We start from the raw sequence: 26,334 nt of genomic DNA on the forward strand, positions 1-26,334 counted from the left end.
AGAGATCACTAACAGCCAGGACGGGAAGTCTATTCAGAATCCTGACACTTCAGTAACGTTTGTGTGAGATTTACAGCAAGGCAATCGTAATTTCGCGAGATTACGCTGTAAACTGTCATTTAACCCCTTCCCGCTCCTGGACGTACTATTAGGTCATGGTAACCATAGCGTTCGCGCTCCATGCCCTAATAGTACGTCTCGGGAGTAACGGCCATTTCGGCCATCCTCCCGACACATACAGGAGCTGTGACAGCTGCTGTCTCGTACAGCAGCTCCTACAGCGGGGACCGATCGCTGTGTCCCCGCTGATTAACCCCTGAAAAGCAGTGTTCAATAGCGATCACGGCTTTTTAGGGGTTAAGCTACAATCGCCAGCGTGCTATACGATATCGGCTGGTGATGGTGACTATGGCAACCAGACACCAAACAATGGCGTCCGGCTAGGCCATAGACGCAAGCCTACTGGGTCCTGACGAAGTCAGGACCCACTATGCTTGCTGTCAGTGAGTAGCTGACAGCTCTAATACACTGCACTACGCATGTAGTGCAGTGTATTAGAATAGCGATCAGGGCCTCCTGCCCTCAAGTCCCCTAATGGGACAAAGTAATAAAGTAAAAAAAAAAGATGTGTAAAAATAAGAAAATAAAAGATTTAAAAAGTAATAAAAGTAAAAATCCCCCCTTTTCCATTATCAGTCCTTTATTATTAATAAAAATATATAATATATAAAACAAACAAACTATACATAATTGGTATTGCCGCGTCCGTAACGGCCTGAACTACAGAATTATTTTGTTATTTATCCCGCGCGGTGAACGCCGTAAAAGAAAATAAACTGTACCACAATCACAATTGTTTGGTCACTTCACCTCCCAAAAAACGGAATAAAAAGAGATCAAAAAGTCGCATGTACCCAAAAATGGTACTGATGAAACTACAGTTCGTTACGCAAAAAATAAATCCTCGCACGGCTTTATTGATGGAAAAATAAAAAAGTTATGGCTCTTAGAATATGGTAACACAAAAAGTGAATGATTTTTTATTAAAAACTATAAGCATATGGTATCGCAGTGCACACTGTAAAAAAAATAGAATAAAAAAACAATAATAGAATTGCTGTTTTTTAGTCACTACGCCACTTAAAAATAGAATAAAAACTGATCAAAAAGCCCAGAGAAAAGGCCATACTTACAAATGGACACAGCCAGGTCAGAAACGCTGATGGAGAGTGAGCAGGTGCTTTAAATAATAATAGCCACGACCACTAGGCTTGAGGGGAGTGGTGTGTGTGGTGCATGGGATGTGTAGTAAGAAATAATAAATAAATCATTTATTATTTCTTACTACACATCCCATGCACCACACACACCACTCCCCTTAAGACTAGTGGGAGTGGCTATTATTATTTAAAGCACCTGCTCACTCTCCATCAGCGTTTCTGACCTGGCTGTGTCCATTTGTAAGTATGGCCTTTCTCTGTGTTTTTGTATATGTCCCTTTGTTTTTATCTGATCAAAAAGCCGCATGCACCCCATGAAAACTACAATGAATTCCTCAAGGGGGTCTAGTTTCCAAAATGGGGTCACTTTTGGGGGGTTTCCAATGTTTTGGCACCACAAGACCTCTTCAGACCAGATATGGTGGCTAATAAAAAGGAGGGCTCAAAATCCTCTAGGTGCTCCTTTGCTTCGGAGGCCGCTGCTTCAGTCCATTACCACACTAGGGCCACATGTGGGATATTTCTCAAAACTGCAGAATCTGGGTAATAAGTATTAAGTTGCGTTTCTCTGATAAAACCTTTTGTGTTATAAAAAAAAAAAAAAAAAAAAAAAAAAAAAAAAGGTATAAAAAAGGATTTTCTGACAAAAAAAAAATATTTAAATTTAACCTCTACTTTGCTCTATATTCCCGTGCAACACCTAAAGGGTTCATAAACTTTCTAAATGCTGTTGTGAATACTTTGAGGGGTCTAGTTTCTAAAATGGGGTGTTTGATAGGGGTTTCTAATATATAGGCCCCTCAAAGCAACTTCAGAACTGAACCCTAAAAAAATAAATAAATTGGGCAATACTTCGCTTCTTACATTATACTGATAATGAGCCGTGCCCACCCCGAGATTACCCCAGTTTTGACAGTTTGTATAAACGGAGACCCCTATTAGACCGTTTCAGTGCCCGGTTATCCCAAGCATACACCCCCTGGAATTGTATTTCTATTGATGAGTTCTTTGTAGATTTTAAAAGGGAGGGTTCAATTCCGCCAGTACCTGCCGGGTAAGAGGGCAAGGTATGGCGTGAGGATGCATAAGCTGTGCGAGAGTGCATCAGTCTATACCTACAAATTTAGGATATATGTAGGGAAGGACACCAGTATTCAGCCCCCAGAATGCCCCCCCTTACTGGGAGTTAATGCAAAAATTGTGTGGGATTTGGTGCACCCACTGCTGGACCAGGGTTACCACCTCTACCTGGATAATTTTTATACCAGCGTCCCACTCTTCAACTGCCTCGCTTCCAGAAGTCCTGCGGCATTCGGCACTGCAAGAAGAAATCTGAGAGGCCTCCCTAAGACTCTGCAGGACAAACACTCAGAAGGGGTGAGAGCAGGGCATAATCTAGCAGCAACATATTGTGTGTCACGTACAAGGACAAATGAGATGCCACACCAGTACCCATGTACCTGTACGAGGTACCAGTACAGAGACCCCCAAACCAAACTGCATCCTGGACTATAATAGGTACATGGGAGGGGTGGACTTGTCAGATCAAGCCCTACAGCGCCATGCGGTGTGGTATAAGAAGCTGGCCGTGCACACCTTACAGATGGCATTGTACAACGCGTACGTGTTACATCGATGTACAGGCCAGACGGGAACTTTCCTGAAATTTCAAGAGGTGGTTATCAAGAAACTCATTTTTATGGACCAAGAAGGGGGGGCACCCAGTACTTCTGGAAGTGGAGCCACACGCATCGTACCAGGGCAACACTTTCCAGGAGAAGTTCCCCAAACTGGCAAGAAGGGAAAAAGAGTCAAAAGAGGTACAAAGTCTGCTATAAGAGGGGGATAAGGGAGGACACAATATATCAATGTGACACGTGTCCCAAAAAACTAAAGCTCCGTATGAAAGAGTGCTTCAAAATGTATCATACATCCCTTGATTTTTAATCTACCCCAGTTTTACTTACCCTGATGCACTCCGCACATCTTATCCCCCTCATCTTTCCCTTCTGAGCCCTGCCGTGTGCCCAGGCAGCTGATAACAGCCACATTGAGGGTATTGCCGTACCCAGGAGAACCCACATTACAGTTTATGGGGTGTATGTCTTCGGTAAAAATGCTCACTACACCTCTACATGAATGCCTTAAGGGGTGTAGTTTTTAAAACGGGGTCACTTCTTGGGGGTTTCAACTGTACTGGTACCTCAGGGGCTTCTGCATACATGACTTTGCACCAGAAAATCCCCAGTAGGCCAAATGGTGGTCCTTTCCTTCTGAGCCCTCCCATGGGTCCAAACATCAGTTTATCACCACAAATTGGGCATTGCCGCACTCAGGACAAATTTGGCAACAATATGGGGTATTTAATTTCTTGTGAAAATAAGAAATTTTCAGCCAAAATTACATATTATTGGAAAAAATTTATTTTGTTTGAATTCCCAGCCCAATTCAAATAAGCGATGTGAAAAAACTATGGGGTCAAAATGGTCAACACCAATAAATGAATTCCTGGAGGGGTGTAGTTTCCAAAATGGGGTCACTTCTGGTGGCTTTCCATTGCTTTGATACCTCTGGGGCTCTGCAAATGCGACATGGCACCCGAAAACCAATCCAGCAAAATCTGGACTCCAAAGAACAAATAGCGCTCCTTTCCTTCTGAGCCCTCCCATGGACCCAAACGGCAGTTTATCACCACGAATGGGGTATTGCTGCACTCAGGAGAAATTGGGCAACAAAATGGAGTATTTTGTTCCCTGTGAAAATAAGAAATTGTGATAAAAAAATGACATCTCATTGGAAAAAGTAATTTTTTAAATTTCACAGCCCAATTCAAATACGTGCTGTGTAAAAACTGTGGGGTCAAAATGGTAACAAACAAATTAATTCCTTGAGGCGTGTAGTTTCCGAAATGGGGTAACTTTTGTGGGATTCCTACTGTTTTGGCACCTCAACACCTCTTCAAACCTGGCATGCTGCCTAAAATATATTCTAATAAAAAGGAGGCCTCAAAATGGACTAGGTGCTTCTTTGCTTCTGGGGCTTGTGTTTTAGTCCACGAGCACACTAGAGCCACATGTGGGACATTTCTAAAAACTGCAGAATCTGGACAATACATATTTAGTAGTGTTTCTCTGGTAAAACCTTCTGTGTTACAGAAAAAAATGTAATACAATTGAAATTCAGCAAGAAAAATTACATTTGCAAATTTCACCTCTAATTTGCTTTAATTGCTGTGAAATGCCTGAAGGGTTAAAAAACTTTCTAAATGCTGTTTTGAATACTTTGAGGGGTCTAGTTTTTAAAATGGGGTGTTTTATTGGGGTTTCTAATACATAGGCCCCTCAAAGCCACTTCAGAACTGAACAGGTACCTTAAAAAAAAGGCTTTTGACATTTTCTTAAAAAAAAAAAAAGAGAAATTGCCGTTTATGTTCTAAGCCTTGTAACGTCCAAGAAAAATAAAAGAATGTTCAAAAAACGATGCCAATCTAAAGTAGACATATGGGAAATGTGAACTAGTAACTATTTTGGGTGGTATAAGTCTGTTTTACAAGCAGATGCATTTAAATTCTGAAAAAAGCTATTTTTTCAACATTTTCTCAAATTTTTGCAATTTTTCACCAATAAGCACTGAATATATCGTCCAAATTTTACCACTAACATAAAGCCCAATTTGTCACGAGAAAACAATCTCAGAATCGCTTGGATAAGTTTAAGCATTCCGACGTTATTACCACATAAAGTGAAATATGTCAGATTTCAAAAATGGGCTCTGAGCCTTAAGGCCAAAACAAGGCTGCGTCCTTAACCCCTTAGTGTCCAAGCCTGTTTTGGCCTTGTGGACACAGCCGATTTTTGCAAATCTGATATTTGTCACTTCGTGGTAATAACTCCGGAATGCTTTTGTCTATGCAAGCGATTCGGAGATTGTTTTCTTGTGACATGTTGTACTTTATGATACTGAAAAAATTTAGTCGTTAAATTCAATATTTATTTGTCAAAAACACCAAAATTTTTAGAAAATTTGCATAAATCTGCATTTTTCTAAATTGTAATGTATCTTCTTGTAAAACAGATCGTAATACCACACAAAATTCTTACTAGTTTATATTTCCCATAGGTCTACTTTATGTTTGCATCATTTTTTGAACATTCTTTTATTTATCTAGGACGTTACAAGGCTTAGAACTTTAGCTGCAATTTCTCGCATTTTCAAGAAAATTTCAAAAGGCTATTTTTTCAGGGACCAGTTTAGTTCTGAAGTGGCTTTGAGGGCCTTATATATTAGAAACCCCCAACACCCCATTTTAAAAACTGCACCCCTCAAAGTTTGCAAAACAGCATTCAGAAAGTATTTTAACCCCTTAGGCATTTCACAGGAAATAAAGCAAAGTAGAGGCGAAATGTACAAATTTAAAATTTTTTTTTTACGAAATTCATTTGTAATACGTTTTTTTCTGTAACACAGAAGGTTTTACCAGAGAAATGCTACTCAATATTTATTGCCCAGATTCTGCAATTTTTAGAAATATCCCACATGTGGCCCTAGTGTGCTAATGGACTGAAGCACCGGCCTCAGAAGCAAAGGAGCACCTGGTGGATTTTGGGGCCTCCTTTTTTTAGGAATATATTTTAGGCACCATGTCAGGTTTGAGGAGGTCTTGTGGTGCCAAAACAGCGGAAACCCCCCAAAAGTGACTCCATTTTGGAAAATACACCCCTCAAGGAATTTTTCAAGAGGTATAGTTAGCATTTTTAGCCCACAGGTTTTTTGCTAAATTTATTGGAACTGGTCTGTGAAATTGAAAATCTCCTTTTTTTCTGAAAAAACATACGATGTTTTAGTTTTTACAAGGAATAAAGGAGAAAAAGCCCCCCAACATTTGTAAAGCAATGTATCCCGATTACAGCAATACCCCATATGTGGTAATAAACTGCTGTTTGGACCCACAGCAGGGCTCAGAAGGGAACGAGGGCCATTTGGATTTTGGAGCGCAGATTTTGCTGGATTGGTTTTCGGTGCCATGTCGGGTTTGCAAAGCCCTGGAGGGACCATAACAGTGGAAACTCCCCAAAAGTTACCCCATTTTGGAAACTACACCCCTCAAGGAATTTTTCTAGGGGTATAGTCAGCATTTTGACCCTACACTGTTTTTGCTTAATTTATGGGAATTATGCCGTGAAATTGAAAATCTAAATTTTTTCTAATAAGATGTAGTTTTAGCTCAGATTTTTTCATTTTTACAATAGATAAAGGAGAAAAAACACCCCAATATTTGTAAAGCAAACTCTTCTGAGCACAGCAATACCCCATATGTGGTAATAAACTGCTGTTTGGACACATGGCGGAAGTTAGAAAGGACGGAGCGCCATTTGACTTTTGGAGCTCAAGTTTTGCTGGAATGGTTTGCGGCCCCATGTCACATTTGCAAAGCCACTGAGGGGCCAAAATAGTGCAAACCCGGCAAAAGTGACCCCATTTGGGAAACTATACCACTCGTGGAATTTATCTAGCGGTATAGTGAGCATTTTGACCCCACAGTTTTTTTGCTTAATTATTGGGATTATGCAGTGAAAATGAAAATCTACATTCTTTCCACTAAGATGTTGAATTGTTCTCATTTTCACAAGGAATAAAGGAGAAAAAGCGCTCCAACAATTGTAAAGCAATTTCTCCCGAGTCTGGCAATACCTCATATGTGGTCATAAACTGATGCTTGGATACACCGCAGGGATCAGAATGGCAGGAGTGCTACTTGGCATGTAGATTTTGGTTGATTGTTTTTTGGGTGCCATGTCGCATTTGCAGAGCCCCTGAGGTACCCGTACAGTAGAAACCCCTGAGAAGGGACTTCATTTTGGAAACTTTACCCCTCAGGGTAATCATCTAGGGGTGTACTGAGCATTTTGATCCCACAGGTGTTTCATAGATTGTATTAGAATGAGGCAGGGAAAATGAAAAAAAAACATTTTTCCCCAAAAATATGTCGTTTTGCACCCATTTTTTTTCCCACAAGGGGTAATAGGAGAAAAAACAACACATAATTTGTTACCCAATTTCTCCCGAGAATAGCAATACCGCACGTGTTTGGGCACATGGCAGAGCTCAAAATGGAAGGAGTGCCATTGGGCTTTTAGAGCGCAGATTTTGCTGGACTGGTGTACGGGCGCCATGTCGCATTTGCAGAGCTCCCTTAGGTACCAGAGTAAAGTGTAAAACCATGAGAAGTGACCCCATTTGGTAAACTACACCCCTCAAGACATTTATCATTTGCCTGGACATAGAACAGGGTTTAGGAGTGAATGTGAGGCCTATTTTGGTGATTTTCGCAGCATTAGCCCACAATGGCAGAGCTCTGGGGTCAAATAGTAAAACAAACCCCTAAGTAGTGTCCCCCATTTTGGAAACTGCACTCCTGAAGGCATTTTGACCACACAGGGTTTTTTTTCTATTAGAAATGAATGCTCAGTGGATGGTGCAAAGTGAAAATTGCAAATTTCCACAAGTATGTGCCATTTTAGTGCACAATATTTTGTGCCCAGTTCGTGCCACTGAAGACAAAATACCTCAAACTGTTAAGCGGGTTCTCCCGGGTATGGCGATGCCATATATGTGGACGTACACTGCTGCTTGGGTACGCTGCAGGGCTCAGAAGGGAGGCAGCGCCATTTGGCTTTGAGCGTGGATTTTGCTCGCTAGTTGTTCTGTTTGGGGTATTACTGGTATTTCAGTTTATGATGTGGGGGTACATGTAATCTGTGCGGAGAACATCAGGGTATAATAAGAGGGTATAATAATTGGGTAAATAAATAATAATCCGCAGACATGTGGTCGCTGTCGCACTGATAAATGGCGCCCAATCTTATCCGCTTTTGGACACACTGCACATTTTGCATCGCCATATTCTGAGAGCCAAAACGTCTTTATTTTTTCTCCACCGGAGCTGTGTGAGGGCTTACTTGTTGCGGTACAATCTGTAGATTTCATCGGTACCATTTTGGGGTACATTTCATTTTTTTAGCAAGCAAGGTAACCAAAAACCTGCAATTCTGATGTTTTTTATTATTTTTTTTTTATGGCGTTCGCCATGCGCTATGAATGACAATTTTAGTTTATTCTGCGGGTCGGTACGATTACGGCGATACCATATGTATATAGTTTCTCTTATGTTTTGCAGCGTCTGCACGATAAAATCACTTTTGTTTAAAATAATTTATTTTTGGTGTCACCATATTCTGAGCTAGATAACTTTTATTTTTCCGTCAAAAAAGCGGTGGGAGGGCTTGTTTTTCGCGGGACGGGCTGCAGTTTTTAATGGTATAATTTTGGGGTACATGCAACTTTTAGATCCCTTTTTTTATTCTGTTTTGCGAGGGGTAGCGACTAACAAACAGCGATTCTGGAATAGTTTATTACATTTTTTTACGGCGTTCACCGCACGGGTAAAATAGCGTGATATTTTTATAGTTTGGGTCGTTACGGACGCGGGGATACCACATACGTGTACTTTTTTTTAATGTTTTTTGGTTTTTCCTATAATAAAAAGACTTATTATAGGGAAAAAGGCTGTTATAGTGTTTAACATGAAACATATTATTTTTTATTTGTTAACTTTTTTACAACATTTTTATTAACTTGTTTTAACTTTTTCTTTTGTCCCACTAGGGAACTTGAAGGCATGAAGCCCTGATCGCTATTCGAATACACTGCACTACCTACATAGTGCAGTGTATTAGAGCTGTCAGCAAGCCTATTAGGCTTTGCCTCCCGGCAGGGCCCAATAGGCTTCCGTACCAGGAAGCAATTGTTAGGCTAAAGTTGCCATAGCAACCATCGGAACACCCGCGGGTGCCGATGGTTGTCATTAGCAACCATAGGGTACGATCTAATCACTTAGATGCAGCCAAAGCTGCATCTAAGGGGTTAATCGGCCGGATCGGAGCCTAGCTCCGGTCCTGGCCGTTAGGGCACGATGTCAGCTGTGACAAACAGCTGACACCCGCGCCCGTGGCAACCATCGTGGTTGCCGACAGGCTACAAGACACTTCGATGCATCGATCGCGTTGATCGATGCATCGAAGGGGTTAATCGGCCGGATCGGAGACTAGCTCCGGTCCTGGCCGTTGCAGAGGGGCGTCGGACATCTGATTACAGGAGGTGATAGCGCTGGCTCAGCTTCTGAGCCAGCGCCATCACATACACACGTCATGGAGCGGTGATTGGTCAGTCAAAGCAGACTGACCAATCACAGCGATCGCCAGCAGGAGACCGCTGTGAATGGTCCCCTGCCGTCTTACTGTGCCGGTCAACTGTCAAACAGTTGACGGCACAGTTCTGTCACCTTGTCCTTTGACAGGGTGACAGTTTTTAGCCAGGACGCACCGGTACGTCCCGGTGCCTTAAAGCACTTCAATGCAGGACGTACCGGTGCGTCCTGGTGCGTTAAGGGGTTAATGATAACAAATTGAAACAAAATATTCCAAACATCTTGATTTATTCAGTATCAAGTAGGAGCGCCATGGGCAGAAATATATGCACTTACTTGCCTTGGCATACTATCAATAAGATTATTAATGGTGGTCTGAGGAATGTTATGCCACGCAAATAATCAAGATTGGCTGCTTGCAGCTTCCTTTGCAATTGTTGTCAAATGACTTCCCAGGTGTGCTCGACAGGAGACAAGTCCAGAGACGCCGCAGGCCATGGTAGCACATTTAGGCTATGCAGGCTGCTCACAGTAGCATGAGCAACATGTGGACTGGCATTGTCCTGTTTAAAAAGAACTTCTGGGACACTTTGGAGAAATGGACGTACCACTGGTTCCACAACCAAATCCTTGTAACGCCAAACGGTTAGTGTACCTGAAATTAAGACTAGAGGGGTCAGTCTACCGTATATTATGCCACCCCACACCATAAGCCCATGTGCAGGACCGGTGTGACATTCCCTTGTGAAGGCCTCTGCAGGCCCACGTGGTCTCCATACCAATTACCGGCTATCAATGCATCAGAGGAAAAAGCGGGACTCATCGCGGAAGAGGATAAACCTCCATTCCAGCCTCCATTGCAATCTTGTTGTGCACCACTATAGCCTTTGAGAGTGGTGGTGTGTGGTCAATGGAACACCTGTAACTGAACGTCTGGCCCAATATCGTGCAAACGCCTTCTGATGGTTTGTGTCGACACTGGTTGCCGCCCTAGGCTTGGGGTGTGACGTCCTATTTCACTTGCAGTACATAATCGATCACTACGCGACATTCTTCCAATCAGATGATCCGTCCATGCAGATGTTCACCTCCGCACACCCCTTGCTGTCATTCCCGTTCGTTGCTGTCCTCCCAACCTCTGGGACACGCAACGTTGAACAGTGCTTACATCTCGGCCTAGGCGTGTTGCATTCTGCTGGAGTGATAAACCAAGGTCTCTCAGTTCAAGGATTCTGTCCCTCTCAGTTTGTGACAAGTGTTGATAACTAGCATGTTGACGAAACAGGAGGCCTCGCACAATCATCCTACACCACTTGATCTTTGAGGTTTCATGTGGCCAAAAAATGTTACTTTAAGTCTGGCTTTTATGCCCGTGCCACATCCCACAGATTGGAGCCAGGTGCTTGAAAATTTGATCATTTTCAGATATTAGCGACATCTGCTACTTCCGCAATTTTCATAACCTTTTGGCTTGCCCTTCTTGGTGTTGCAATTTCAATGTTGAGGAGTGTATGAACACATACACACATCATGGGCAAAAGTTCAAAATAAATGCCAACTGGCCTCAAGTAGTAGGCCCACGCACACAGACCTTGTACAAAGGCACAGAGTCCCTACGCAATGGCGGATTATCATTAGGGCGGTTCGGGCGGCCGCCCGGGGCCCAAGGCCGCCTGAACCCCCTCATGCCCAGTGACGTCGCTAGCACCGGGAGCACTGTTGCCAGGACTGCACCTGCCATGAGGCGAGGTGAGCTTCGCTCCTACTTAGCAGCCGTGGTCTGTGCTGAAACTCCCACTCCAGCCCCCCTTCCCTGCTCTACACCTCGTCCCTCCTGCTGCTAGCAGTCGGGACATGGTGGAGGGGAGACTGTTGGCGGGCTCTGTGAACAGGAGAAGAGCTGCAGTGAAGGCTCCCACCACATCAACCTGCTGAACGCGCTTCACAAATATCCTACATAAAAGGTAAGTGCATGTGTGTTTACAATGTGTACTTTATATGTGTATACTCGTGTGTCTGTGATGTGTACATGTGTGCGTGTACGTGTATGTGTGTGCGTATGTACGTGTGTGCGTATGTGCGTATGTACGTGTGTGCGTATGTATTTGGTAAACCTCACTCACTTTGCTGCTACTGTATTCTGCGTATTTTCCGGGCGGAAAATACTCAGCAATTCCGTTAAGTGTGGACAAGCCCTAAAACCGTAGCAGCAGAGTAGATTAGATGTGAACAATTCTCATCCACACGCTGCGTAAATGATAAGTGGGGGAAAAAAAGCTCAGAAATTGACCTGTGGTACGTTTTTTTATTCCGCAGCATGTCAATTGTATTTGCGTAAACACTGCTCATTTGTTTCGGGTTTTCCCCATTTAATTCAATGGGGAGGTAAAACCTGCAATAAATAAGAGTTGTTATGTAAAAACGCAATTTAGAAAAAAATTAAAATCTTATACTTGCCCAGAATTCTGTTTCTTCGTCCGGGCCAGCCTCTTGGGATGACGTTTCACCCCATGTGACCGCTGCAGCCAATCACAGGCTGCAGCAGTCATATGGGATAAAAGGTCATCTCAGGGCTGCAGTATAGCGATGCTGTGTAGCACTATATACAAGGGGGGGGGGGGCACTGTGTGGCACTATATATAAGGAAGGGAGCGCTGTGTGGCACTATATACAAGGGGGGAGTGCTGTATGGCTATCTATAGGGGGCTGTGTGATGCCATCTACAGGTGTGTGTGTGTATGTATGTATGTATGTATGTATGTGTGTGTGTGTGTGTGTCGCTATCTACAAGAGGTGTGTGTGGCGCTGTCTACATAGGGGTACTGTGTATGTGGTGTTTTACTTTACAGTGTGTGACCCAATTTTATATTCAGGGGCGCAGTGCATGGTGATATTATATTTAAAGAGGCTCTGTCACCAGATTTTGCAGCCCCTATCTGCTATTGCAGCAGATAGGCGCTGCAATGTAGATTACAGTAACGTTTTTATTTTTAAAAAACGAGCATTTTTGGCCAAGTTATGACCATTTTCGTATTTATGCAAATGAGGCTTGCAAAAGTCCAAGTGGGCGTGTTGAAAAGTAAAAGTACAACTGGGCGTGTATTATGTGCGTACATCGGGGCGTGTTTACTACTTTTACTAGCTGGGCGTTGTGTATAGAAGTGTCATCCACTTCTCTTCACAACGCCCAGCTTCTGGCAGTGCAGCACTGTGACGTCACTAACAGGTCCTGCATCGTGTCGGCACCAGAGGCTACAGATGATTCTGCAGCAGCATCGGCGTTTGCAGGTAAGTCGATGTAGCTACTTACCTGCAAATGCTGATGCTGCTGCAGAATCAAGTGTAGCCTCTGGTGCCGACACGATGCAGGACCTGTGAGTGACGTCACAGTGCTGCACTGCCAGAAGCTGGGCGTTGTGAAGAGAAGTGGATGACACTTCTATACACAATGCCCAGCTAGTAATAGTAGTAAACACGCCCCGATGTACGCACATAATACACGCCCAGTTGTACTTTTACTTTTAAACACGCCCAGTTGTACTTTTGCAAGCCTCATTTGCATAAATACGAAAATGGTCATAACTTGGCCAAAAATGCTCGTTTTTTAAAAATAAAAACGTTACTGTAATCTACATTGCAGCGCCGATCTGCTGCAATAGCAGATAGGGGCTGCAAAATCTGGTGACAGAGCCTCTTTAAGCGCTGCAGAAATGGGTCATGGCCGGGAGAAGTCGTAATGTGCTCTGGACCGGATGGAGAAGAAAAGAGGAAAAAAAACTACTAGCATCTGAGACATAGTCACCTGTGAGTCACTGGATTTGTAGAGAATCTGTCCCCTCTTTTGACATGTTTATTATAGGAAATCCTTGTATTCCACATAATGTCTTTGTGCAGTCCAGGACTGATAGAAAAATTGGTGTTACCAATCCCCTTGTCAGGAGGATGTGTCCCTGCATAGTGTGATACTGTCAGTATGTAGGGACACAGCCCTGTGAAAGGGGAATCTTAACACCCATTTGTTAATGCTTGTGCAAAAAGGTAGTGTTAGCAATAGTTACGGCGTGGCAGGGTGGCGGTGGAGAAGGGGGTCCCAAGTTTGGGTAACAGCCCAGGACCCATGGTCTTAATCCGCCACGGTCTCTACGGGTCTATATATTGTAACTAGAGATGAGCAAACCGGGACAACCGAACCCGGTTTCGGTCCGAACATCGGGAAAAGTTCGGTTCGCAGCGAATCCGAACTTCACCGGGTTCGGCCGGACCAGTTTTGACCGAACCCGGTCAAAAATATTATACAAATCGGCAGCCACTTGTCTATCAATCACTGATAGAGAAAAGAGGCTGCTGATTAAAAATAAAATAAAAAGCATTTCATACGTACCCGGTCATTGTCTTGGTGACGAGTCCCTCTTCTTCCTCCAGTCCGACCTTCTTTTCTGACGCGGCAGCCTGTGATTGGCTGCAGAGGCCGCGGCAGCCTTTGATTGGCTGCAGCGGCCACATGGGCTGTATCGTCATCCAGGAATGTCGGGCCGGATATCGAGAGGGACGCGCCACCAAGGCAACGGCCAGGAGACCGGACTGGAGGAAGCAGAACGTTCTCGGTAAGTATGAACGTCTTTTTTTTTTTTTTTTTTACAGGTTACTCTATATTCTGATCGGAATTCACTGTCCAGGGTGCTGAAACAGTTACTGACGATCAGTTAACGCTTTCAGCACCCTGGACAGTGACTATTTACTGACGTCGCCTAGCAACGCTGCCGTAATGACGGGTGCACACATGTAGCCACCCGTCATTACGGTGCCTCATGCACACGACCGTAAAAACACCCTTTATTACGGGTCATAATTACGACCAGAAATAGCGGTCCCATAGACTTCTGTTAGCCACGGGTACCTTCCCGTTTTCTCACGGGAAGGTGCCCGTGCCGTTAAAAAGATAGAACATGTTCTATTTTTTTATTTTACGGGCCGTGCTTCTATACTTTATATTGGGAGCACGGCTCGGAAAAACGACCGGCTGCCCGTGGCCGGCCGTGCTCATCTCCTGAAATACTCTGTGCTGCCTTAAACTCTGTGGACAGGTCAGGATCCTGTTTCTTTTAAATGCTGCTGGGGAACCCGCTCGATCCACTATATAAGGCTGCGCTACAGTGCAGCATTTAAAAGAAACAGGATCCTGACCTGTCCACAGAGTTTAAGGCAGCACAGAGTATTTCAGGATATGAGCGTGCAGATTCAGTGCTGCTGTGAACTCTGCTCTTACCATTACGTAGCTCTCAGTCTGTTACCTCTCCTCCACTCCTGTCCTCAATAACACCTTCACATGATTGGCAAGTCACCACGTAATGGTAAGAGCAGAGTTCACAGCAGCACAGAGTATTTCAGGAGATGAGCGTGCGGATCTTGTGCGGGGTGGTGACTTGCCAATCATGTGAAGGTGTTATTGAGGACAGGAGTGGAGGAGAGGTAACAGACTGAGAGCTACGTAATGGTAAGAGCAGAGTTCACAGCAGCACTGAATCTGCACGCTCATCTCCTGAAATACTCTGTGCTGCCTTAAACTCTGTGGACAGGTCAGGATCCTGTTTCTTTTAAATGCTGCACTGTAGTGCAGCCTTATATAGTGGATCGAGCGTGTTCCCCAGCAGCATTTAAAAGAAACAGGATCCTGACCTGTCCACAGAGTTTAAGGCAGCACAGAGTATTTCAGGAGAGGAGCGTATGATTGGCTGCAGAGGCCGCTGCAGCCTGTGATCGGCTGCAGAGGCCGCTGCAGCCTGTGATTGGAGAGGCGGTCACGTCGGATTAGGCGTCATCCCTGGAGGCCGGCCTTCTGACGTCATCCTGACGTGCGTGACCGCCACTACAGCCTGTGATTGGCTGCAGCGGCGACATGGATGAAACGTCATCGCTGGAGGCATGTAAGTATGAACGTATTTTTTTTAATTTTTTTTATTACATTAAAATTGCGTTTTCCGCGCGCCGAGCATGTACTGTCAAGGTTGCTGAAAGAGTTAGTGCAGCCCATTAACTCTATCAGCACCCTGGACAGTAGCATGCTCGGCGCACTGAAATTACAGGCTGTCAGAACTAGTTCGGTCCGAATTGAACTTTTTCGTGAAATTCGGCGAACTAACCGAACCGAACTTTTCATATGTTCGCTCATCTCTAATTGTAGCCCTTAGCACTCAGTCAGATGCCGTTTTCACCCTTAGAAGCAATGCTTTTAGGCTGGAATCACACACAGTTTTGAGGAAGTTTATGTGGCAGTTTTTGGCTCAGTTTAAGCCAAGCACAGAAGTGGGCACAAAAGAAGTAGATTTTTATATATATATATATATATATATATATATATATATATATATATATATATATATATATATATATATATATAAACTGCCGGCTTTAGCTCATAAAATGGAGCCTAAAACTGCATGTGTGACACTGGCCTTAGGGTAGTATACCTTTGTAATACTGCATTTCATGGAACACGCCACAATTTCCTCTCATAGAATCCATAGGAATTAAATTTTTTGTTTGTTTGCCTCTGTATAAAATCGGAGGTATAATATGGGTGTAACATCCATGGCCACGGTCCGTCGTTCGGTCATTAACCTCGACGGCCGTGGCCATGGACAGCTTACCTCGCTGCAGCATCGTCCTCCTGTGAGGCGCCGGCACTCACTTCCGGACTTCGAGCATCTGCCTCGCTACTGCCTACGATTGCTTCAGGTACCCTTGCTGAACTAACTGAACTCTGTACTTACCTGTTTGGCCGGTTGACCTACGCGGTACGGCCCAGTGTCCACACCCCGCATCGTGACAATGGGTCCATAGCAGGCTATTGGAACAGTATTACAGCTTGATACACCACATATCCATAGTACAGCCGTGTGTTTGAGACCCAATACATATTGCCTGCAAATTTTTCAGTTGAATGATACAATACCTGCTGAGATTAAACAGTGCACTCATATCCTCTTCTAGATTATGCAAGGCAACATACACTTTAGCTTTAATATCACTGAGAAGAAAAAAAGAAAGGAAAATGTAGTAATGTTCAATCATAAATGTGAATCAATAAATTTGTAATTACACTTTCATTTCTTGAATGTTCTGTCCCTCTTTAGTAGGGACTACAGTAAACCATCATGTTTTTGGATAGTCTACAGGGTGCAAAATATTGTATCGAAAGGCTTAAATAAAAAAAAGTTGCCTCTGATTTATATTACATCTTTTGAAAAGGATTATTTATGATACAACTATATGACCTAAAACATACCTGTTTCCTGGGATGCTGTATAAATGTAAAAGTCCTTCCAAACTTTTTCCAAAACCTTCAAAGTCGTTATTTCTGTGAAAATAAAAAAGTTAGTAGTCAAAGAGAAAACCCATATTTGGAGACCACTATTATTCCTTAAATTTACAGTACAAAGGAACATATCCTATCAGATAGCAAGTGGATACATCTATGATCGCAAGAATAGATCAATGTAAACTTACACTGAGGCACTAATGTGTAGAAACAACAGTTTTTAAATGAGGAGGCTGTGACATATAGTGTCTGCTAATGGACTGCTTGCATAGTGGCGTAACTATGGGGGGCACGCTGGTCATGTGCCCCGGGCGCCAACTGGGAGATACAGGAGGAATCCAGGCCAGGCACAATAGACTACTCCTGCTGGAGCGGAATCCCCCCTGTCACTATCCATATATGGACAGTAAAAAGAGTGGGCAGCGCAGCAGAACAAGAGAAGCCTCCAGGAATATGACTTCTGACGTAAATCCCACAAACGTCCAAACACGAAGTAGAAAAAAAAAAGAAAGGCAGCACTCCAAACAGATGTCATCAGAAAAGTGGATTTATTCTCCCTTCAGTGCATGCAGTGCAACGTTCCAGGAGAGGAATCATACCCCCCATCCATCCCGTACGGCCTGTCCCGCAGTCAATTGTATATAGTTAAGCTTCATGCTGAAGCAAGCAACAGTAGGCTCCCTGCTTCAGCATTAGTATAGAGCGGAAGAGCAGAGGGAGCTCCTTCGCTCGCCGAGCACTGTGCCCGGGGAAGCCTTTGACGTCACTGTCCATATATGTGTGCCATATATGGACAGTGACATCAGTGGCTCCTCTGAAGCGGAATCCTCGTTGCAGACGCTATCGCAGGGGATTCTGCTCCAGGAGTAGCCCCTGACGTTACTGTCCATTAATGGACAGTGACATCTAGAAGCAGATTCCCCGGCCTATGCTCTGGCTGGGGATTCCGCTTCTAGAGGGAGTCCCAATGGCACTATCTACAAGGGGGGTTAGGGCCATCTACTGGGACGGTGGTGCTTTTTTCAAGGGGTTGCGGCACTATCCACGTGGGCACTGGCACTAGGGGCATTATACTGCATGGGGTAAGCTTCAACTGATGTTCCTTTCGAGTTCAAGCGGTAACAGTTCACAGTACGCCTAGCCTTCGCAATGACAATTAACAAGGCTCAAGGTCCATCCCTGAAAGTGGCAGGAATACACCTTCAAAGTCCATGTTTTTCCAATGGGCAACTATATGTTGCTTGCTCCAGAGACAGCACTGGAAAGAATCTCTACATCTTGGCACAGGATAAAAAGACAAAAAACATTGTTTACATGTAGAAACATGCAGTCCTAAAATCAACACTATATAAATCTGTAATATATTGCTTCATTTAATTTCTTTTAGGCTTCCAATATTATTTACACTCTCCAGCAATTAAATTCATACTGAGAGTTATTTAAAATAGTGAGCTTTTACTCTATTGTGTAAGACAACCTCCCGAGCAACGCCGGGTATAAAAGAGATTATATATATATATATATATATATATATATATATATATATATATATAGGGGTGTGTGTGTGTGTGTGTGTACACACACTACCGTTCAAAAGTTTGGGGTCACCCAGACAAATTTAGTATTTTCCGTGAAAACCCACACTTATATCAAATGAGTTGCAAAATGACTAGAAAATATAGTCAAGACATTGACAAGGTTAGAAATAATGATTTTTATTCGAAATAATAATTTTCTCCTTCAAACTTTGCTTTCGTCAAAGAATGCTCCATTTGCAGCAATTACAGCATTGCAGACCTTTGGCATTCTAGCTGTTATTTTGCTGAGGTAAATCGGGAGAAATTTCACCCCATGCTTCCAGAAGGCCCTCCCACAAGTTGGATTGGCTTGATGGGCACTTCTTGCGTTCCATACGGTCAAGCTGCTCCCACAACAGCTCTATGGGGTTGAGATCTGGTGACTCCGCTGGCCACTCCATTACAGATGGAATACCAGCTGCCTGCTTCTTCCCTAAATAGTTCTTGCATAATTTGGAGGTGTGCTTTGGGTCATTGTCCTGTTGTAGGATGAAATTGGCTCCAATCAAGCGCTGTCCACAGGGTATGGCATTGCAAATTGGAGTGGTAGCCTTCCTTATTCAAAATCCCTTTTACCTTGTACAAATCTCCCACTTTACCAGCACCAAAGCAACCCCAGACAATCACATTACCTCCACCATGCTTGACAGATGCCGTCACGCACTCTTCCAGCATCTTTTCAGTTGTTCTGAGTCTCACAAATGTTCTTCTGTGTGATCCAAACACCTCAAACGTCGATTCGTCTGTCCATAACACTTTTTTCCAATCTTCCGCTGTCCAATGTCTGTGTGCTTTTGCCCATATTAATCTTTTCCTTTTATTAGCCAGTCTCAGATATGGCTTTTTCTTGGCCACTCTGCCCTGAAGGCCAGCATCCCAGAGTCGCCTCTTCTCTGTAGACGTTGACACTGGCGTTTTGCGGGTACTATTTAATGAAGCTGCCAGTTGAGGACCTGTGAGGCGTCTATTTCTCAAACTAGAGAATCTAATGTACTTGTCTTGTTGCTCAATTGTGCAGCGGGGCCTCCCACTTCTCTTTCCACTCTGGTTAGAGCCTGTGTGTGCAGTCCTCTGAAGGGAGTAGTACACACCATTGTAGGAAATCTTCAGTTTCTTGGAATAGACTGTCGCGTTTCTCATGAAACTCTCTTTCTAGCCATTTTGAGAGTTTAATCGAACCCACAAATGTAATGCTCCAGATTCTCAACTAGCTCAACGGAAGGTCAGTTTTATAGCTCCTCTAAACAGCAAAACTGTTTACAGCGGTGCTAACATAATTACACAAGGGTTTTCAAGTGTTTTTTAACCATCCATTAGCATACTGACACAGTTAGCAAACACAATGTACCATTAGAACACTGGAGTGATGGTTTCTGGAAATGGGCCTCTATACACCTATGTAGATATTGCATTAAAAACCAGAAGTTTGCAGCTAGAATAGTCATTTAGCACATTAACAATGTATAGAGTGCATTTCTGATTAATTTAATGTTATCTTCATTGAAAAAAACAAAACTGTGCTTTTCTTTAAAAAATAAGGAAATTTCGAGGTGACCCTAAACTTTTGAATGGTAGTGTGTATATATATATATATATATATATATATATATATATATATATATATATATATCAGGGGAGTAGCTAGGGGGGGCAGGCGGGGCATGTGCCCCGGGCGCAAGGGAAGGGGGGGCCGCCGAAGAGCAGCTGATCGCTGCTGATAGGCGCCCCGTATGTTTACACAGCGGCGTTCTGACTGGGTTCTGTGACGGCCAGGGAGTGGACCAGTCCAGTCACCTGACCTCACTTCAGTGACATGAGGTCAGATGACTCGGGTCAGGGGACAGGTCCACTCCCGTTCTGCAGCCTTCCAGCATCTGCTTCTACTCTGCTCTCCTGTTACACACAGCCGGCGAGCAGAAGAGGAAGCTCTGCCCACAGCCCGTCCTGACCTGTCAGCAAGGAGACATGGTGAGTGTGTGTGTATATGTGTGTAGTGTGTGTGTCTCTGTCTTAGTATGTGTATATGTTACAGAGTGTGTGTGTGTGTGTGTGTGTGTGTGTGTGTGTGTGTGTGTGTGTGTGTGTGTCTTATATCTACTACATTATCTGTACTCAGAGTAATCACTGTGTTATCTGTGGTGTTACATAGGACTGCAGGTAACATCTACTACATTATCTGTGCTGCGTACATATGTGCCTGTGTGGGTATATATGGGTCTGTTTGTGCATGTGTCTTTGTGCTTGTATATATGTGCCTTTTATGTATTTGTATATGTTCCGGTCTGTGTATTTATCTGCCGATGTGTGTGCGTATATGTACGTCTATATATTTACCTGTATGTGTATATTCCAGATATGTGTATGTATATTTGCCTGTATGTGTAAATATCTGTCTTTATGTATGTACAGTATATATGTTCCAGCGTGTCTATATATGTGGTTAATTTTTGGTTTGTGTAGGGGGCGGCATTAGAGAGACCCGCACAGGGCGCCATCCAAGCTATGGCCGGCCCTGGCTGTCACCAACCCTAGTCAGAAGGAACTCCGCCGCTGCCTGCGCCGCATGACCTCCTCGGCTCTTCCAGTAAGTCACACCAGGCAGACCGGAAAGTGGTAGCGGTAGGCTACCGCTCACCGCTCTGTTCACAGTGTGGCGCTAAGTACAAGGGGGGAATGTGGCGTTATTTAAAAGGGGGGGGTGGCGCTATTTAAAATGGGGGAATGTGGCACTATTTACAAGAGGGGGGAAATGTGACGCTATTTACAAAGGGGCAGCGGGCTGTGTGTGGCACTATCTACAAGGGGGGCTGTGTGGCGCGATCTACAGGGGGCTGTGTGTGGCCGCTTTCATTTATTTTCTTTTAATTTATTTTTATGTTAATTACATTATAGAACTAGATCGCTTGTAAAATGTAGAAATGCTTTTATACTCTAGTTACATTAAAAAAAAATGGTGAAAAACAATTACACCTTATTGATTGGTAGGGAAAGAAAACATGGCGAGGGGGAAGGAGATGTCGGGAAATAAGTTAGGGGGGGCGCCAATCTGAATCTTTGCCCCGGGTGCAGGAGAACCTAGCTACGCCTGTGTGTGTGTGTATATATATATATACAGTGGCAGGTGGGCTAACACTTTTTGATCAAAATGTGCACTAAGAACCTCCCTATTTGTAAGTAGATTTAGCTTTAGTGCATATTTATTTATATTTAGTGGTTTAGGTGGCATTAGTGTCGCAGTGTGCTGTCGCCATTTTATGTCTGCTGTATATCTGCAGTCACAGGTGTCCTGCACCTGCATACATTTTGTATCATATAGTTGGAATGTGCTGTTCAAATTTTTGTTGTGTTTATGGGATCCATATATGTGGGGTTAGTGACTGCCTCCACTTGTTGTTCTTGCACTCCTCCCATTCTGCCCTGGGTGATTTTAATCAGTTCAATGCTGGATCCTACCATCCCCAGGTATATATGTAGGCTTAGTCCCAGTTCTGGGTGTATGTGCAGCGTAGGTTCCCACCTTACAGAGGTCGCCTTGTCGTGGCAGGTGGGCTAACACTTTTTGATCAAAATGTGCACTAAGAACCTCCCTATTTGTAAGTAGATTTAGCTTTAGTGCATATTTATTTATATTTAGTGGTTTAGGTGGCATTAGTGTCGCAGTGTGCTGTCTCCATTCTATGTCTGCTAGATATATATATATACATACACACGAAATACAAAGAAGAACCGCACCACAAATCTTGAAATCGTCACCTCGATCAGGGGTTTTCGTGTGTGCAAGCCTTCAGACCACGACCAATAGTCCAAATTTAGGAATTCAAAAAATAGGCAGCACTCCACAGCATAGTAGTCCAAAAAGTGAAAGACATTTATTCACCCATATGTAAGATTGCTACGTTTCAGTCCCAATCTGGACCTTTTTCAAGCAGAACTGACCGTGTATAACATGTGGTTTAAATACCATGCAGCATATAATTGTGTAATGACATTCATTAAGTGAAATAATGATATTAATATACATTTTTATAATACATTGGGACATATTACTTTTATCCCTAGGTAAGTCAAAAAGTGCTAAGTGCATCGTGATAAAATTTAAACATACAATACAAACACTGATCCATCAATTCCTTATTCCATACATAATTGGTTCATCATATTTCATACAAACACATGATACAATGTATATCCTTAATTGATTACTCACTGCCTGGAGGTCAGGAACATTCAAAGTATGTTTAGTCTCAAGGCCAAATCTGGGTGTTATACTAAATTGAACTGCACACGTCTACACACCTGATCTCATCCAGTGTTCATACTCCATGACACAGTATGCTAAAGAGCAGATGAGTCACCCTGTTGGGCCGTGCATGCAGATTTAACTCACGCATGCGCAGAAGGGCACTCCATCGGGGTAGCGACCATCACAGAGAAGGGCAAATATGCCCCTTACTCTATAGTGATAAATACCGTGTGTATACTAAATGCCTATATAGCAGCATAATATATCTCATAAGTTCTAGTTGAACTTTTTATTGGAACCTTTTAGTTCACATATGATAAAGTAGAGTATCTCCTACGTCTTTATAAACAGAGTTGGCTGATCCCTTTCCCAAGAGTTCCAAGCCTCCTCCGTGGTCAACCGCAACCTGGTCTTGAGATGTGCAAATAGCTTACCATATCCAGCCCGTGCGTCGACATAAGGGAGACCGTACAGGAGTTCACATATAGGCACCGAAGGTTTTAATAAGAATATTTTATTTCAATGTCACATTGATGTGATGTTATCACTCAGTTTAAAAAAATAAATAAATAAGGAATGAAATAACACAGTATATCTAATAGGATGGTTGAGACTATCCATGGGTAGAATTACTGGATCTCTGTGTGTAGTGAGAACAAAGCCGTAAAATCGGCATACTATTGGCATACTATTATAAAAACCTTCGTACCCTTTTGGCTTGAGAAAGGCTCTAGAGGAAAGAGCTGAAACGTTGCACATGGGGCAATAAAGTACCCACTATTTTTCACTAAACTACGGAGTGCTGCCTGTTTTTTGCATTTTATACAATTGGGATCTTGGTCTGTTCCCTGTGGCTTACACCCACACCACACCGATGCTGCTGGATCTGACATACATACATGTGTATATATATATATATATATATATATATATATATATATATATATATATATATATATATGTGTGTGTGTGCATATATACACACACACACACACACACACACACACACACACACACCACGTGTATGTGTGTATATATGTATATACACATACACACACAATGTTTATATATATATATATACATACACATACATATATACACACACACACTAATATATATATGGAAAAAAGAAAGAGATGGATCCAGCGCTGTGTCCTTGAGATTGTATTAAAAGCGGAAACTATTTCCAAGTTTTAATGAAAAAATGAATAAATATAAAAACAGGTAACATTGTAGATAGATATTCTCAAGAAAAATTCGTAGGATATGTGGCAGTGTAAGCGGTGCCTACGCGTTTCTGACGCATACAGCGTCCTTAGTCATGGCTTCTGCTGTATGACTGACCAGCAGAAGCCATGACTAAGGACGCTGTATGCGTCAGAAACGCGTAGGCACCGCTTACACTGCCACATATCCTACGAATTTTTCTTGAGAATATCTATCTACAATGTTACCTGTTTTTATATTTATTCATTTTTTCATTAAAACTTGGAAATAGTTTCCGCTTTTAATACAATCTCAAGGACACAGCGCTGGATCCATCTCTTTCTTTTTTCCTGACTTCTTGCGTGTGCCGACACGAGGATCCGTGTGCAAGTCTACACATGCGATAAGGTGAGCTGGAGGAATCCTCCCCAACTTTTTCTCTAATATATATATGCACACACTGTGTGTGTGCGCGCGTGTGTGCGCGTGTATATATATATATTAGTGTGTGTACCCATACTTATATATATATATATATATATATATATATATATATACACACACAAACACACACACACACACACACTATATAGCGTTCAAAAGTTTAGGGTCACATTAAATTAATCAGAAATACACTCTATACATTGTTAATGTGCTAAATGACTATTCTAGCTGCAAACGTCTGGTTTTTAATGCAATATCTACATAGGTGTATAGAGGCCCATTTCCAGCAACCATCACTCCAGTGTTCTAATGGTACGTTGTGTTTGCTAACTGTGTTAGAAGGCTAATGGATGATTAGAAAACACTTGAAAACCCTTGTGCAATTATGTTAGCACCGCTGTAAACAGTTTTGCTGTTTAGAGGAGCTATAAAACTAACCTTCCTTTGAGCTAGTTGAGAATCTGGAGCATTACATTTGTGGGTTCGATTAAACTCTCAAAATGGCTAGAAAAAGAGAGTTTCATGTGAAACTCGAGTGTCTATTCTTGTTCTTGGCAATTTATCGCATGGAATAGCCTTAATTTCTAAGAAACTGAAAATTTCCTACAACGGTGTGTACTACTCCCTTCAGAGGACAGCACTCACAGGCTCTAACCAGAGCAGAAAGAGAAGTGGGAGGCCCCGCTGCACAACTGAGCAACAAGAAAAGTACATTAGAGTCTCTAGTTTGAGAAATAGACGCCTCACAGGTCCCCAACTGGCAGCTTCATTAAATAGTACCCGCAAAACGCCAGTGTCAACGTCTACAGTGAAGAGGCGACTCCGGGATGCAGGCCTTCAGGGCAGAGTGGCAAAGAAAAAGCCATATCTGAGACTGGCTAATAAAAGGAAAAGATTAATATGGGCAAAAGCACACAGACATTGGACAGAGGAAGATTGGAAAAAAGTGTTATGGACAGACAGATCACACAGAAGAACATTTGTGAGACGAAGAACAACTGAAAAGATGCTGGAAGAGTGCCTGACGCCATCTGTCAAGCATGGTGGAGGTAATGTGATGGTCTGGGGTTGCTTTGGTGCTGGTAAAGTGGGAGATTTGTACAAGGTAAAAGGGATTTTGAATAAGGAAGGCTATCACTCCATTTTGCAACGCCACGCCATACTCTGTGGACAGCACTTGATTGGAGCCAATTTCATCCTACAACAGGACAAAGCACACCTCCAAATTATGCAAGAACTATTTAGGGAAGAAGCAGGCAGCTGGTATTCTATCTGTAATGGAGCGGCCAGCGCAGTCACCAGATCTCAACCCCAAAGAGCGGTTGTGGGAGCAGCTTGACCGTATGCAACGCAAGAAGTGCCCATCAAGCCAATCCAACTTGTGGAAGGGCCTTCTGGAAGCATGGGGTGAAATTTCTCCCGATTACCTCAGCAAATTAACAGCTAGATCAGCAATGCTGTAATTGCTGCAAATGGAGCATTCTTTGACGAAAGCAAAGTTTGAAGGAGAAAATTATTATTTCAAATAAAAATCATTATTTCTAACCTTGTCAATGTCATGACTATATTTTCTAGTCATTTTGCAACTCATTTGATAAATAGAAGTGTGAGTTTTCATGGAAAACATAAAATTGTCTGGGTGACCCCAAACTTTAGAACGGTAGTGTGTGTGTGTGTATATATTATATATATATATATATATATATATATATATATATATATATATATAATCCCCCACTGCACATACACACACAGTGTGTGTGTGTGTGTGTGTGTGTGTGTGTGTATATATATATATATACACACACACACACACACACATATACACATACAGTGTGTGTGTGTATAATATATACATACACACACACACACACACACACACACACACACACACACACACACGTATAACCCCCCCTTGCACACGCATGAGATGTCCATGCACGTCTGTATGACAAGGTATGAGGGGCAACAGGCATGCGGATTCCTCTCTCACTTCCTGCGCCCATCACATAAGCCTGCTCCCCACCACAGACCAACAGCTCTCTTGTTCCTGACTCGCCTACCTAGGAAGGACCACATGCACGACTAAGTATCCTCCCCCTCTATGCTTTCTCTCTCCC

The 26,334-nt window shown here is 43.0% G+C and overlaps 1 protein-coding gene across 1 annotated transcript in view; it reads right to left on the reverse strand.

Moving 5' to 3' along the window:
* Positions 1–26,334, reverse strand: part of LOC142652879 (mediator of RNA polymerase II transcription subunit 1-like) — a 173,209-nt gene that overhangs the window by 57,107 nt on the left and 89,768 nt on the right. Inside the window, exons 6-7 of the mRNA XM_075828565.1 lie at positions 16,712–16,783; positions 16,379–16,453 (exon numbers count right to left, since the gene is read on the reverse strand). Coding sequence (XP_075684680.1) covers positions 16,379–16,453; positions 16,712–16,783 — 147 coding nt within the window. The remainder of the gene's footprint in view (positions 1–16,378; positions 16,454–16,711; positions 16,784–26,334) is intronic.

This window comes from Rhinoderma darwinii, chromosome 5 (assembly GCF_050947455.1).
Source record: "Rhinoderma darwinii isolate aRhiDar2 chromosome 5, aRhiDar2.hap1, whole genome shotgun sequence".
Classification (NCBI taxonomy): Eukaryota; Metazoa; Chordata; class Amphibia; order Anura; family Rhinodermatidae; genus Rhinoderma; species Rhinoderma darwinii.